The 17,433-nt window shown below is 40.4% G+C and overlaps 1 protein-coding gene across 1 annotated transcript; it reads right to left on the bottom strand.

Annotated features, from left to right (window-relative positions):
• Positions 1-6,109: 6,109 nt before the first annotated feature.
• LOC120801784 (helix-loop-helix protein 2-like) lies at positions 6,110-6,957 on the bottom strand. Its single transcript, XM_040149019.1, has one exon. It carries the CDS (start codon positions 6,955-6,957, stop codon positions 6,589-6,591), a length of 369 nt encoding a protein of 122 aa, XP_040004953.1. The 3' UTR covers positions 6,110-6,588.
• Between the last annotated feature and the right edge of the window lie 10,476 nt (positions 6,958-17,433).

Genomic DNA, 17,433 nt, shown 5'->3' with positions numbered 1-17,433 from the left:
TTCCAGGTGTAAAATGATGCGGTTGACAGAAAGCACAATTTCTCTGACAGTGAACATGACTATCATTCTCCACTGATGCAGTTGCTTGTGCTATTAAACGCAGGGGAGCATGATGTTGAAGAAGACAGGGCTGTAGATACGCAGGACTTCAATAAATAATGCACTTGAACACACTAGAACATACCGCTAGCGGCATCAAAGCTGACGTTGGAGCATCAAATTTTAAACACAAACCAGAATTTTGACAGAGCACAGTCATATCGCTCATCTCTTACCCACATCTGGAGCGTCCACTGTTGCCTTGGCAACATGGGAGGCAGGAGGCCCCATCTAGCAGCAATAATCAATCAACCCTGCCGAGAGTAAATTTGCTTGATACACTTATGTGTGTGTGTGTGTGTGAGTGAGAGAGTGAGGGCAGGGGTGGGGGGGCACAGGGAGAGGGCACAAAGAGCAAACAATGGCTTCTCATCACACCCAGCACCCGTACGGTTAAATGAATAAGCCTATGATTTGAATAAAAGCCTTTAACCCCCTGAGTGCTGATCTCTGAACGCGTGGCAGTGGTATGTGGGCCAAGAGGATCCCCCTGAGAAGCCACTCATCCACGAGACGAGCATGAAGAGGCATGGTGAACCAGGCCATGTGGAAAATAGCTGCCACAGGGTAAGAAAAACTATCAGTTACAAACCAACAGATAACTATGAATAAAGCATGTGGAAATAACATCGTGTGTCAGAGATATGTGGCTGCCCGTTCACTGTGAGTGGGTCCATCCAAAAAAATTCAGTATTCCCAAATTCAGTGAGGGAGTCTGTGTAGAAAATATATTCTCTGGTGAATCGTAGTTGCATCGCTGTAGACCGTTCTGGTTGGCTGCACCGATAAGAGATTCACGGGGGCAGGAAGTGACACTAATGTAAAACAAACACTCATTAACGTGTTTGCTTAGCGGATGGAGGTTCTTGCGCAGTGGGAGCTACTGTAATTACACATGGTCAGACTCAGATGTACAGGCTCCTGTCGTATTATGGAGTCATTTTTTCAGTTTTTTTCCACAGAGAAAAGATAAACCGACTGCACTAATGCAACAAATATATGAGTCTCTATGGGGAGAGGTGTGGCATTTGAGATTCCGACAAAGTGCGATGCAGTGTTGGCACCCTAAATGACACAGATGACTCTCATAGCTCATCTAGAGCACATGCTTAGGCCTGGTTACCATGGCATCTGTGCCGTCCCTTACACCCATTAGCCCTCATGCCTTCCCTTCCCTCCTTCATGTGCGCCCTGCCCTGGTGGCATTATGCCAAAATCTGCCAGATGCAGCAGCTGTCCGTCTGTTGTATTATTTCCTTTATGGGTTGTTTCAAAATTAAAATAAACTTCAAACTTCCCATCTACTGCACAAAATATACAATAGAGTATATTGTTAGGGCAACTAATGAATTTTCATTATCGATTAAACTGCTGATATTTTCTAAACGAACCTTTTGGTCAATAAAATGTCAGAGAACAGAACAAAATGGCCATCGCTGTCCCGCGAACCCAAGGTGACGTCTTCAAATTGCTTGTTCTGTCCAACCAATGTCCATAAATGTCAAAATTGTTGCCAATTCATTTTCTGTTGATTGACTAATCAATTAATTGAATAATCATTTCAGCTATATGTTATTTTTCTGTAATTTTACCATAAAACACATCCTTTGATAGCAACAAATGAAACCTACTATAATGCACTCACACACATACACACACGTAACACGGTAAGCTGGGCGAAACCTCTTTGAAATAGAACAAGGGTTGACACAATGATCGCCAATATTATCACTAGTGATAGCAATCTCCAATTCCATCATGGCCTCCAGATAACCAAAAGGAACAGCTACTGAATAACCTATTATAGCATCGCTGATTGACTGAAATAACTTAAACCGAGACAAGGGCCCAAAGACATGAAACCCACATGGAAACAGACATTTAGAACATTTTCTTTTTTTTTTTTTTACCTTTTTCATTGAACTCACCACTAGGACATATGATGTAATTAGGAACCTGTTACCTATGTGTCTTCCTTTCATTGTCTGCTGTGACAATCTGACATTCGATTCTTGGAGCAAACATATTTGTTTGGTGTGTGCGGAGAGCAAACCTGTGACCTTTGAGTGACTGGATAGTCTCAGCCAGTCCCACCCTGCCGCTCTTATACACACACACACACACACACACACACACACACACACACACACACACACACACACACACACACACACACACACATTCATGCACGCCCACAGAGTAAGAGGAGAAAGTTGAGACCTGACACAGTTCTCTGGAATGCAAACTTAGTCGCCTCTGATCCGCTCATGTGGAACTAAGTAAAAGTACAGTAGAGGGAGAGGGAGCGAGGTGATGCTGGGTGGGAGGGTTGTGGAAGAGATACCTCGGTGCATTCCTACCTTAAGAGCAGTGTCTCAGTGTCTGTAAATACACCACCGTACTCTACTCTAGAATGGCTCATGCTTTATACCGTGCTATCCAAGCTTGGCGGGATCCTAATGCTGCAGCCTAAAGGGTGCTGAGGGGTAGCTCCATTTCTCATTGCACTTGTGACACACTGCCCTGCCAGCGAGAAAACGTCGTTTAAAAGAGAACAATAACTAAAGCATTGCCAACAACACTTTCTTTTGATCATTCATGGCGAGAATAGCTTCCAGGGGATGACTCACCCATTGAGGGGGTTCCCATACCACAGCATCCTTCAGCCTCTGTACACAGGACCTATCAGCACTGTTCAATAATACATGGCTGTAGGTGCTGCACGGTTTCACTGCAGCATCATGCCTCTGAGTGATACAGGGGGAGACAGTTTCAGAGGAGACACGTGAAGCGGCTTCGGTCGTAGTAGCGCCTCATCCAGCTGAGCACAGGCAGCTGCTGCTGATGGCGACGCACACCATCACCCTGCAGCTGTAGCCTGATCCGAAACGCCCTTTATTTTATAGGCTCCTGAGTCTGAGAGAGCGAAGGGATGATGATGTTACCTCTCTATTACACAGCTGCAGTTTCGGTTACAATAGATCTCGTTTCAGCCTCAATCCCCGAAGCCCATTAACCACAGTGGGCTATATAAACTACTATCACCTCAAATAATGCATGCATTCTGTTGGTTCAGTCTATCAATTTACACATACGAGGTAGAGGAGCAGATCAAATAAAAAAAAAAAAAAAAAGCAAAACTACAAGGTTCACCTCCACATGAATATGGGTTAGGAGGACCACAGGCTTAGGGCTACATCTGTCTGGTTGCAAGGAAACCATTTTTTTCCACGACGACAGCATTGAACTTCATCAGTAATTCTTGCGTGGGGTTGTGTCTCAGGCTTTTGGCCAGGATACGCACGGTGTAATGAACACACAAAATCCCGATTATCAGTTCATTAAACCTACCTTTCTCTCGGATGTATGTCATGATCCCTCACTCGCGTCTCGGTGTGAGTCTGTCGCCGCCGCGCTGCCGCCGCTGCTGCTGTGAGGCGCGCCTGTACCGTTCTGCGAGGCAGCTCCCTCATACGAGCCTGGCAATCGTGATAGAGCAGGAGCCGAGAGGGGAAGGCGGCGTGGAGGTACAATACACTCCCGAGTGCGCCAGAAGGATTACTTTCAGCTGCAGCCCACAAGAGGTCGTGCTTCACGGTCGTAAGCAGAAGCGTCAACGCGGTGAACTTGGTTCCGTTTGACCGGTAACGTTTCAAATGCCGGTCCCTTCAAAAGTATGTCTTGACTGTTACTTGACTTGCATGTTTGACCCTCGCTGTGCAAACTGGTGTGTGTGTGTGTGTGTGCACTGCAGGCTGTGTCCACATGAATCTGCAGAAAGAGGACATTGAATCACTATTTTGGAAGCCAATGCTGGTCCAATGTGCAACTTAGGGGGGTGATGTGAAGAATGGGAGCCTCCACCTACAGTGGGGGAGTGGACCTTTCATTCTGCCATGAAAAATTTTTGATCATTGTGCACATTAACAAACACTGCGGGGAAAAAGGAGTACGTGTGTTTTTAAGAATTTGTAAGAACTTTATCAGACTTCTTTTGCTCAGCCACAAACTATTGTGCAAAACAGAGAATGTCCTAAGTGGATCTTAAAGCTTGTGATGTTTGATTACATAATAATCCACCCAGAGCCATTCAGTAACCTAAACTAAAATCTCAGCAGGTAGCTTGTAAGAAAACTATTGAGCACCTGTAGGGCTTTGTTACAAACCAGGCAAAGCTGGAAACTTCCCGAGCCCCCCACACCCCCATTTCACTGATAAGGGCTCTAAGGTGGATCTTGCTTAAATACCTGATCATGATGTCCTTTGTTGTGTGTTTAAATCCAGCTTTAACACCTTCGTTGTTTTCCGCCGATACTATGCTTGAAAGGTCAATATTCCTCAATTAATTTGTGTGTGATCATATTAACACACACACAATAGGGCCACATAATATACTGGCATAGAAATACAAGAGAGTGGGAGGAATTTTTTCTCCCAGGAGAAAAAGGCCAAGAAAGACCATAGTGGTAACAGGTTGCAAGAAAAAAAAAACAAAGAGAACAGTTCAAGAAATGTTTGCCACATTTTATTTACTGTCTGCAGCAAGAAGAATGACAAAAACAGCAGTGATAATGATATTATTAATTCACGAAATAGCTGTGTTGAGTTTTAAAGTTCATTCTTGACCCTGAAAACAGCAGCTGACTAAACAATTTCACCTCAAGGTCCATTTAGTAGCTGTCCTGTCTGAGCACTTCTTTCTTACCCTTTCTAAATTTCACGTGATATGATTGAAAGGACCAGAACAGCGACTAAATGCAAATAAAGCAGTGTTTTCAATGAATAAAGGCACAAAAAAAACATGTAAAAATAAATAACCAACCCTTACCCAAACCCGGGCTTAGAAAGTTATGGGCACCTGAGACACCAGGTGAAATCAAACAATTATTTTGCACAATGAAAAAAGAAAAAGAAAGCCACACAACATGCAGTCATGATGCCCATACAAGCAAGATTCCCTCCAAAATATGTACCAGTGATATAGAAAAATGGATATGAACTTCCTACAGTTAAAATTTCCTCTGTGAAACTCCATCAGAGGGCAGTGTTGCTCCTTCCAAACACAAGTCTGACAATTCTTTATCAAATTGAAGAAGGACGTCTGGAATAACATCAAAGCACAGCTCCAGACCTGTTCACACATGAAAGTAAATTTAACTTCAAGAAAAAAAATCGAGTCTAATTTCCAGACATCGTGGTGTGTGACAGAGCTGTATGCAGACTGTTCCAGCGTAGTTTTAGTAGTTTACCCATATTTGCTAAAACTATACAGAAAATTAATATGTATGAGCTTTATAACATTTCCTGCCCCATTTATCTTAAAATATGTTGTTAGGTTTGGCCTCTATCTCTCTAGTCCCCAACATACCTATTGTAACCAGTGTGTAGACCAGTGTGTGGTGTGGGTAATGTGCAGTGTGCAGTGTGTGGACAAAGGGCTGTCACTCTTACTGCTGGAGTGGACATGAACAATACCCAGAGCCCCTTGGGCCACATTACACCGCAGAGGCTCACATAAAGGGATGAGAGAGGGAGCGCAGACAGCCTCTGACTAATGGAGAGAAAAAGCAAAGGGACGAACAGGAGTTCACATTCACAGCCTGATCTCATACATATCTTTTGGTAATGTGGAAAGACAGGGCAGTGTGTCAAAATACTGAGAAAAACCTCAAATGTTCAATGATTGATAGATTGATTGATTTGACTGTCGACTATTTATGTTCAGTTTAACTAAATTAAATGATTAAGGGAGTAGGCCAGTCGCATTAAACATTATTGATGGCAAAAAAAAAAAAAAATAAAAAAATCAAATTACTTGCAAAAGGCTTTCAGAAGACGCATTTTAAGCTGAAACATAAAAAGGTCTTATAATCAGATTTTGCCCTTGCAAACCCATATGGCTTCAGAGATATAGTAATATACTATAACTGGGATCAAAACAGCAACAAAGAGGGTTCTTAATTATTTTAAGCTGCCACAGTTTATTTTCAACATAAAGATTTCAAATACAATTTCAGCTGCAGCTGAATCCATCGTAATGACAGCACACGAAAGACTTTTCTTTTGGGTAATTGAAATAAATATACTTACAAAATTGGTGCAAAAAGGGAATCTAAGTCACAACAGAGAAGCATTGCTATGTTTTAGTGGTTTGGCTACACAAATATCAGAAATATCTCCATTCTTTCCATCGTTTTGATGACGGACAGCAAGCCTACAGCAGTCCTGCAGCTGTTTCCCATGGTGAAAAGTCAATGGGATATTCCCATAACAATCCTTAGGGTGCACAGGAGGCCACAGTTTGTCTGTACTGTTTGGGGCAAATTCATTGGTTCGATGTAACCCTAGAACCCCACACATGCAGGGTCTCCCTCAGATCTTGTATCAGCAGGCTTCACGGTTGCTTCCGGAAATCCTTCACCTGTCGCGTCTGGTTACACACAGTCATCCTGCCTCGGGCCCTCCTCCAGCTGGAGCCCAAGTTGCGGCTTAAACATCCAGCACGTGGTCGAGGTAGGAGATGTAACAAATCGCGAGTCGTAGGATCTCAATCTTGGACAACTTTTTGTCCGGGGGGATCGTTGGGAGCAGCTTCCTCAGCTCCGCAAAGGCCACGTTGAAGGCCACCACGCGGATCCGCTCCCGGGTGGCGTGCGCGGATCGATACTTAGCCGTCGCGCGCCTCCTCCGCCTCTTCTCCTCCCTGCTGGGCGCGGGCACGTGCACGGAGCGCGCCTTGCCCTCTCCACCCGCGGGCTCGGCCGTCACGGACCCGCACTGGACATCGTCCAGGTAGGTCCCTGTGTCCGTCTGTCCCCAGGGCAGCACGGGCTCGTGCTGGTCAGGACTGAGCATCATGCCCCCGTCCTCGCGCTGCAAACTTCCTGAGACCAGTAGAAGTCAGTAAAAATACATCCACAGACGTTTGGAAATCATTGTTTTAACTTTATGAGCAAGTGCCAGGAATTGAGACGCAAATAATGACGCGATATTATAAGGCAAATCATTTTTTTGCAGCACATTTCATACATGCCAACCCATTCACTTTGCATTGAAAACCTGGCGTAGATCCTATCTCTGTAGTATTATTTTAGGAACACTGTTAATTTTTCTGTTCTATATCTCCGCTTTTCTTAGCGGTCAGATTTGGGTTCCTTGTTGGCAAAAGGATGTGGTGGACCCGTGCTGCCGCCCTGTGACGGAACTGCGTGGCCGCGACCCAGGTGCCGAAACGTTATCATCCCTGCACAAACAAATACGACCTATCGAACCATGTAGTGAAAATCATGGATGTTTAAAATCCGACTTTGGGGTCTTAAGACAATGGAATCAAAAGGTCGAAGCAAAAGGCACTGGAAAAGAGAACATTATATCCTGCCCAGAGAAAGAATTAATCTACAATGGAAATGAATGAAATTGTATTATTATTATTTTATTTATTCATGTATTTTTTTGGCATTTCTCTATTTGTTTCAAGTAAAACGTTTTTCAACAACAAATTATCGACTCGCAATATCTTTCTTTTCTGCGCTGAGCTTGTTATTTATCAGGTCAGCTCCGAGCAGAAGGAGTAGCTCGACGGCTCAGTTCTGTATCCTTTTTTTTTTTTTTTTTTTCCTGTTTGAATGTCGCTATGGTTCAGCATAACAAAACTTCTGAACAATCGCTTGCGATCAGCTGAGCCCGTGCGGAACAGACCAAACCTCCGAAACTGCGCCGCAGAGCAGCTCATTGAGCGGAATCACCGTTTGGCCGACGGGCGGGATAAGTAAACAACATGAAATCGGAGCTCACCTTGCGCATCCAAAGAACCAGAACCAGGACAAGCTGATTCAAAATGTCACATATTAAAGCTGCACCAACAAACAGTCAGCGCAGGGAGGTAAAGTTTTCTCCCTCCATGCCTCCATGCCGTCCCGGTTTCGATTCGTTTAAGTCGAGTTAAAGAGCTGAAAGCAGGACCTGGGCTCGGGTCTGACATCGGGGCAAGCAGGCGCGGAGTCCGGCTCGTCCTCCTCCCTGTCCATCCCGCTGTCTAGTGCAGTTCAGGGAGAGACAGTTCTGGCTTGTTGCTCTGTCTTTGTCTTCCATCAAACCTCGCCTGGATGTGCGCAAGACAAGACACCCCCATCTCTCCATAAAACTGCAGCGAAGTCACGACGGGCACAGCGGGATAATGAGAGGGTGTTTATTTGTCCAAGCCTCTCCCTTCTTTCACTTTCATTCCCAGGAGACGTTCATGGGCAGATTTGGTTGTGGAGACGTTTTGTTCGGATTCTTATAGTTTGGAGTGCACTTGACGTGAAACTACCCCCCCCCACACACACACTGGCGCCATATCTTATACAAGCAAAATCTTGCTTGTCTAAACAGAAAGAAAATCGAGCCAAATGTGTCTCAAAGTCCCAAAAACTCTCCTCCTTCGGGAGCAGACTGAAACATCTGCTGTGCCCTGTCCATTCAAACTTGGAAAACACAAACGAAGCGGACGAAGCTCGTTGTGTCCCTCGTTTCATGGGAGATTGGGTCACATCTGCGTAAGTGGAGCCTACGCGGCGATAGCTGGGCATCTGTAAACCACAGTGCGCAACACTTGGTTAGGTCACGAGCTGTAACGTTTCGCCAGAGAGAGGTGCCGGTTTATGGGGATCGGTAAGGGAAAGGCAGTCTGTGTGGGGAATGAAGGGAACTGTAAAACTGCTCATTTATCCATGCAAGAAAAAAAAAAATTGGACACCAACTTTAATAAAGATTGCTCTATCCTTTGCCATGAAAGCCGACCATAAAATAATATATAGCCTAACATTGTGGACCGGTTTGTGTTTTTGTAGTCTGCCCTGTATGGTTAAATGTGGTGGTTGTAGCATTGTGGCTCTGGCATTTTGAACGGCTCATCTCTTAGAGGGAAATGTCAGAACTAATCATTACTAACATAATCATTGCAAGTAAATCACAAAAAGGGCCTCCACCTCCGTGACGATGGTGGAAAATGTTACCTCAGACACTGTCAGAGATGGCACCATAAATGCTCAGTTGGGATCATGTGTTATTATTGAGAAGGCCTTGGCATGTGGCCAACATCATTATCACTCTCTCCAAACCCGCCATGTGACCATTTCTTTCTTGCCATTTGGGAAATGGCCTGGACACGCCGCTCATCACAGGGAGAACGATGCGTCCTGTGATGAAGATGGTTTCTCAGAATTGTGAGGTTAGTAAACATTAATATTTGCGTTTGATTGATTCGAATATGTCAGGAATGTAAATTGCCTCAAATGCTCATTTCATTTAATTACATTTCCACCTAACATAATATCACATTTACTCTCAAACTATCAACATCATATGTACTGTACATACATAATTTTGAAAAAAAGTAGGTACAACAATTATGAAAAAGAGACAAATCCCTGTTTCAAAATAGAGACCATACTCAAGGGAGAGCTAATGAGAAAAGTTTTGCTCTGTGGTACGGTTTATAGCCATTCTGTTAAATTGCCAGTCTCAGTTGAGGGTCTGAAGGTGTGATGTTGACATGATCATGAGTGTGTGTGTAGTGAATGTAGTGTGTGTTTTGCTGTAACCCAGCTGTCTGCAGTAATTGCAGAACAGACACCCTGAACACCGTGAAAAAAAAAAAAAAAAAATCTAAATGAAAAACTGGAATGGAACAAACCATGAGACCATGCCAGAGGGTTGTACCATTACAGTTCAAAGCAATTATCTCTTGTGGTACTGTCTTCTGTCTGCCTAACAGCGGGTTTTATCACACACATTACATACATCATCAAATATCTCACATTCTGTATAAGAAGTATATCATCTTTATGATGATGATTCTGGCCCTCTGCTGCAAGTATAGTATGGTTGATCTGAAAATGTCCTTTTTCTGTCCCTCAGAACATTAAGCAGTTAAACACATCATCTGTACACACACATATATATATACATACATACATATATATTATAGTCATGCACATCTTACATGTAATTACCATTTTTATCGTCTAACAAACAGCACCTTCCATTTACAAACATGCAGCAGGCTGTTTGAAATGTCAGCACAGGGACAGCTCCTGGTGCTGAAATGAGTCCAAATGAAAACAAACAAGCAAAACAAGGAAACTTTAAATTTAAAGTAAACTATGTTAAGTGTCAATGTTTAATCCTTAATCTAAAAAACAATTTTACTTGTTCATTATGTCACCAAAAGAGATTTTTGTCTTATTGGGCCAATCTTCATCTTTTTTTTACATTTTAAAGGCCCCGGAGATGCCAAAAGTCAAGCATGGCTAACTCGGACACATTGCCATTTTAATCAATGTTGATTAATGTGGACTGTCTCTGGTGCATATATGCATAAAACAAACAACTAGTTTAAAGGTTATGTTATTGTCTTACTAAAACATTGTTGCAAAGAGGATGGCAGCCTGACCAATGTAAAAAAAAAAAAAAAGAGTAAGAAATACACATACAGTATGTGTTCTTCTTTTTCTACTTTATTTATCTGCCTTTCATTTGAAGAGTTTTGAGAGATGTCTTTTTTGTCTAGAGGTGCCATCTTTGACTGGAGCCTATCTTCACAATAGTACTAATGAATAGATAATGGCTGATCAATTCACATTTGTAAGAACTTTAACTGTGTACTGCAGATCTGGGATTAACTGGGCTTCTGCATCAAACCCCTGGCCAGGCCTAACATTAAAGCAATGCCAGGATGATTTAAGCATTGACCAAATGATCTAATGACCTTTTTCCCCCACTTGCATTAAAATATTTAAATTAAGTATTTAAAAAAAAACAATTGGACTCCCAATGAACAGTCCTCAAAAAACAACCATTTCATTTCAGTAGAATCTCCGATGACCATAGCAACAATGACTTTTGGGTTCTTTGCCTTGTGCTACACTCCACCTGATATTGCTTGTGTCCTCTCCCTCCCCCTTTCTACACCCATTCTCCTGGGTTTAACTCCTCATCTGTCTCAGTCTGGACACCATCTGTTTAAAGGCCAGAGCCACAAACCTCACATTTCCATCTCCTCCTCCTCGTCTGTTCATGCATACACATGTGCATTTGTTGGTATTAAATGAGATGCCTTTAATTGTGAACCCGTCTTCCCAGGGTTCTTAGCTGACACACAGTCCAAGGCTGAAACAATTTGACGCTAATCTACTAGAGAACAGAAAATTCATCAATTTTAATAACTGATTAATCATTTAACATCAAACAAAAATGGTAAGCATTGCCTGGTTTTAGGCTGTCAAACACGAAGATTTGCCATTTTTCTCTGTTTTGTATCATTTTAAAATGAGATACTTTTGGCTTTTGGACCTTTTGATTTGACAAAACAAGCAACTGGAGATCATCACCTGGGGCTCAGGGAACACATGAGGTCCTTTTTTGTTCAGTATTTTCTTTTCATTTCAAGACTTAATGGCTGATTGATTAATTGAAAAAAATTATCACCAGATTATACAACAATGGAAATAATTATTGCAGCCCTGATACAATCAGTCATTTTTAATCTCAACAAATGCATTATTCATGGAACTGTAATTTGAGATGAATGCCTTTGTTACTCACATTATTTTCTGTGTGTGCCTCATCCTACTTGAATAATGAATTAAAGAAAATATAGTTCAGAGTCAGATTTTTTTTTAGTCGTCTCCATATTTTAAAAAAAAAATTTAAAACATGACATTTTTACTCATTAAAAACAAAATAAAACAAAGCAATCTACCTTACTAAGAAACAACGCAAGCAAAAAATATAATATAAAAAAAAAAAAAAAACATATAAAATAAAAAAAAAAAAAAAAAACAAAAAAAAAATAAAATTAGAATTAGTGCATACAGTATGTGCAACCCACAGAAAGATCTTACTGTAAGGTTCAAGATAGAAGAAGAAACAAAAAATTTTTTAAAAAAAAAAAAGAAAAGAAGAGCATGACGTACGCCATTTTATAAATTTTCAATTCATAACTGTGACCAGTAAACTGAAACTTTAAAAAAAAAATCTTGATGTATGTAAATATGTAATATAATGGAAATGTTTTCTAGTCGTCTAGTTGAATATGAGTGAGTTTCTGAAAAAAAAAAAAAAAAAAAAAGAAAAGTATCTGAGAGCTCTTGCTTGCAATTCATTCTTCTGAACATGAACAAGCATGTTTGAAAAACGTGTATCTTATCTATTGACAGCAGTGTATATCTTCTAAAAAGAGGAGCAGATGGGTCTTGTCTGTTAGAATATGAAATTGTTCTCAAAAACCTCTTCTGAATTACCAGTAATTTGGTAAGATATGATGGATATGTTGCAGCCCAAACAATATTGAAGTAATTAATATAGGGAAATATGAGACTATAATAAAGAGTGAAACGAGAAGAAGGATGGAACAAAGAACAAACTCTTCTCAGTATACCAAGCAACTTCATTGAACTCTTGCACACACATTCAATATGATTTTTCCAATTGGATTTTTCATCTACAATTATTCCTAAGAATGTTGTATATGGCTCTTGGAAAATTTCCGTTCAATTTATAAATATTTAAGGTTCATCTTTGGAGTAGGATTTGTTTTTGTTACTAAAGATCATGAAGTAACATTTATTGACATTGAGAGTAGGCTTATTCAGTTGAAACCATTTACAAACAGCAGGCAATTCATCTCTTACACACTCTCGGGGTTTTGAAGTCATCGTTTGAGGCTATAAGATCAGTGTCATCTGCAAATAAAATAGGGAGAAGATTTTCACAGGTCAAAAATAATAAAGGGCAGAGAAACGAATCCTGGGGTACCCCTAAAACTATTTTTAACTTCTTAGATATGCAACCATTAATTCATACAAATTGTTCTCTCTCATTTAAATAGTTAACAAACCATTTGAGAGCAACATCCTGCACGCCATATTTATTAAGTTTGGAAATACAAGTTTTATGATTGACAGTATCAGATGCTTTGGTCAAATCTAAAATGACACCAAGTACAACTTTTTGTCATCTAAAGCAGAAGAAATATTGTTCACAAGCTGCAGATGTGCTAGTTCAGTGCTGCATTGTCTCACCTCTCCTCCTCTCCTCCACTCCCCTTTTCCTCCTCACCGCTGTAACCATGGTGACAAAGCTGATCGATAAGATATCTGATTCCAAATCAGGAGAAACAAAATATGCCAGCAGATGGTAACCAGATGGGGAGAGAAACTGAGGGAGGGCATGGGAGAAGTAGAAAAAAAAAAAAAATAAAATTAAACTACTTCAGCATTTGCATTTAAAGTGCCTGATTTTATGGTAACACATGAGAGTTACATATGAAGATACAGAATGTATGACAGAATTACCAAACCATGAACTGGTTTGTTATGAAAGCTGTGGTCTGTGCCATGAAGAAAAAGTCTTCCATTACCTTTAAGTTATGGCTATCGACAGCGCGATATCATCCTGTGACATTCTGCATTTGGTTGTATATAGTGTGTTTCACATTCTTGTCATACAGTTATACTGTACATTACCTTTACTCAAGTCAACTATACATTTTATTGTAGGTCACAGAAATAATGGAGTTTGTAGTAACTTTATTTGAAAGATGCACTCACCGATTTTGTAGTTTTCAGTTGTTACACTTCCAATTAAGTTCTTCCATCTGACATAACCTGGGATTTTTTAATCAGTGTACAGCAGGTCAGTTAAACATAAAAAAATGTAGTTTATCGGCAGACAAGTTAGTGTCTAAACATATGGTATATTAAGGAATAACGTTTCCAATTATAAAGTAAGAGCTGAATTAGCTAAAATAAAACAGTTTCTGACCGTTCCCTTTGAGTAGTGCCAAATTACTTATTTTTGTCAGGAAACTTTTAAGAAATTAGAGGGAAACTTTTTTGGGAAATACTTGTCATCCCCTTGTCGTCTGTTCATTGACAACAAAGCAAACAATCTATCCAGTCACTCAAACTACTTTTTATACAGTTTTCATTCTAATCTGGCGCTTGGTTCAGTTTTGCTTTCAGGCCTGTGCACAAATTCCCAACTGACTGAAAATGAAAGAACAAGTCTGAGGAAGAAGATGAGGCAGTAGACAGACCCTTAACACAATATAATTGAAACAGAAAAGCTTAAATGGAAAAGTGGAGTAGATGGATTTGTTGCACACCTGAGAATTTCACTGGGAAATGCCTGTGTGATGTTTTAAGTGAAGTGTTAAAATTCAAGTGTTATCTCCTTCAAAGTTAAAAGCAGCTACTTCATTTTGTTGTTTATTCTAAGTACTTAAATAAGACTTCTTTTCAACCACTCCAATAAGAAAGACGTTACAGAGGACACCTGTTTCTAACTCCTCTGGGGCAGTTGATGGACAGCGGAGAGCCGTAAGACATGTTCATGTGACAGAGATAAAGTGGGGGATTTTCACTTCACTCAGAGCATTTACTCTGGAAGCAACGACTCTTATCTCAACACATGCTTGTGCTAGAACATTGAATAAATACGCAGGAGGTTCGTCTGTCATTCACTCCATTAATAATATCACTCAAGGTCAACTGCTGGATGCTGTCATAGTTCAATGAACATCACTTCACCGCGCTGCCTTCAGGGGTAGGGAGGGCATGGGAGAGGAAACCCTACTTGGCTGACAAACCAGTAATGAGTGACTTGTTATCCCGATGAGGACAGAAGTGAAGAAAAGAATGAGAAGAAATAGATGAATGAGATTATAATATGTTGCGTTCACTGGTCCACTGAAGTATAGCAGAAGTATAGCAGTTATGATGTATGTTAATTTTCAAACTGAAGTTATAAAATGTAAAAAGGAGACATCAGAAAAGGACAAAAGGGCCCTCGACAAAACGTCAAAACTGCAATGGCAGGGATCATTTAAAATGACTTTTTTTGTTTGTTTTTACTTTGTGTCCTCCATGGCAGGATGGAGGACACAAAGTAATCAAAGTCACAAGGTTGTGCCACAAAATTTATATAGATTCTTGAATTCAACTTTGAAAATGCACAATATCAATTAGGCTTAATTTGCTTTACTTTTTGCTTTCTTTTATGTTACTCGCAACATGAAGTATGTACCGCTCCTTATATTGGAATTGTCTGTTGCCACTTGATAGCGATGGCAAACCCTTATTGCCCCTTTATAACTGAACCGAGGACAGTTTATTGGTCTGATATAACACCAACCAGGAATGCAAACTGATTGAAATGCCTGTCACAAGTCATACTAAAATGTAATACACACAGACACAGACTGTCTTTGACCACAACAATACACAAGGTATTGTGACATGTTGATATTAATCCAAATGGAGACTAGCACATACTGTGTAAAATGTGTGAGGAAGTGAAAGTGGGAGAAAGATGAGTGCACTTTCCTCTCTTGAGGCTTGCATTGTTCTCCACCGTTATAGTATACCAGAATAAATATCTACGATATGGAAAGAAAATGTTGTCTTTGTTTTTTCTCAAAATATTTTTTCATTATTATTATCATTATACTTTTTTTTTTTTCTGTGTGATTTTGAGAGAACCCAAAACTGTGTCATTGGGGATGTTTTCAGTGTTAGTTTCACTTTTCCACCAATTCTGCAGAATGAAAATTAACAGAAAATGAGCATGAACAAATGCATATCAGGTTAAAGAGGTTTTCATATGCTTGGCTATGTACTGTATGCTCCATATCTGAAGAAGCAACCAGTGATGTAACATTCACTCACCAACATTCTCAGGTTTGTAAGCCAACACCAGATGTACGGTACCTTTTTCTGGCCACTTCTGTTTCATTAGAAAATCACAACAGCTGCTTCTGGATTAGAGAGGAAACCATAGAAGCAGCTGTTTGATATAACTTAATAAAAACTGGGCTCCTGCCAGATATGAATCAAATGTTTAGCCAATCACAAACTCTTATTACATCGTCCAACTCCAAATGTTGTATGAATATCCAACAATGGTGCAGGTGCTACGATGTCAAAGGGATGAGAAATGGTGATTTCCTCGTTGCAAGTGATGCAACATGGCTTTCTACTGGTGTAAGCTGCTCTCTAGAGGATTTATTGTGTACTATAAAATATTCATAGTACACAAGTTATTTCTTATAATTTAACCTCAGTCACACATAATTTAGCTAGTCCGATGCTGATAATAAATTTACCATTAAGTGGTGATAATATGTCTGTTAAAAAGTACTTTTTGTTACTTGTGTTTTTGCTCCTTTTATTGGAGAATCCGTATGTGTTTGATCACTTTATGATACTGAAACATAAGAGGAAGGGCCCTGTTCGGCAAAGATAATTAAAATTTTGAAAGAGGGCTCTGCAAGGCTTAAACTTTTTCTGGCTGCCTTGATTTGAATTACTTATAACTTGTACCTCTGCCAGGCAGTACTGCTAAGACTGTGCCAAAACTATCAGGAAGTACAGTAAATCCTGGTGCTCTGTTTACTTATAGTCATTCCAGTGATTAGATCAGTGACATTAATCCATTAAAGGTTGCAGTTTGCATGCTTTACAGTGGTTCTATTCTGCCGATATATAGCCAAAATTCATGAGTCACCATCTGGATGGCTATTACTCACTTTGGCCTTATCCTCCCAGCGCAATGACAGAAATTCACAGCGTAATTAAACCATAAAATGCATCAAATTAATCTCTGGACTGGAGGAGAACCCCGTTACTGTCGCCATCTAGTGGTAAACAGTAGGATGGAGGATGGGACGATGAGGCCCTTGACGCAAATGCAAACCCATCTTGCCTCTTCTCCAGTGATAAAATTTTAATCTGCTATAGCATCTGAACTTCACCATTGTGTTTATGCTCGAGATGAAAGGGGTACGTCTAAATCCTGTCCAAAGATTCCTGCCACAGCAGATCCAAGATCCATGACATCCCGCTCAGAAGATATTATACCACAAACTACAAGACAAACATATTATAGCAAATCGTCAGAGGAAATTTTCATGTAGGTCTTCTGCCGCCTTGATATACACTCTGCAGCTGTAGGAAAAAAATAAACAAAAGTCAAACAGAAATAATTACTGGATCACAAGTGGTAACCTTACCAGCAAAAAAGAAGAAAATGGGACATCTGTAATTTTCTTTTTCCAACCAAAAATGTTAATAACAGCCACTTCAATCAGAATTTGGGACTGGCAGGCCCATGGGTAGGATACTATATTTATATTTAAATTTCCCCCTCTTTTAATTTTGTAGCTTCTGGAGATTGTTGCCACTTATCCTTCAGTAGTGGCAATATACAATATATTAAGGGCCAAATTGCTGTATTTTCTCAAATTGGCCACATGATGGCACCGCAGGTTTTATTTTAATATCATTATCGAGC

Source organism: Xiphias gladius, chromosome 16 (assembly GCF_016859285.1).
Source record: "Xiphias gladius isolate SHS-SW01 ecotype Sanya breed wild chromosome 16, ASM1685928v1, whole genome shotgun sequence".
Taxonomy (NCBI): domain Eukaryota; kingdom Metazoa; phylum Chordata; class Actinopteri; order Istiophoriformes; family Xiphiidae; genus Xiphias; species Xiphias gladius.
Note: the sequence above shows the minus strand (reverse complement) of the source record. Positions and strands in the feature narration are given on the sequence as shown.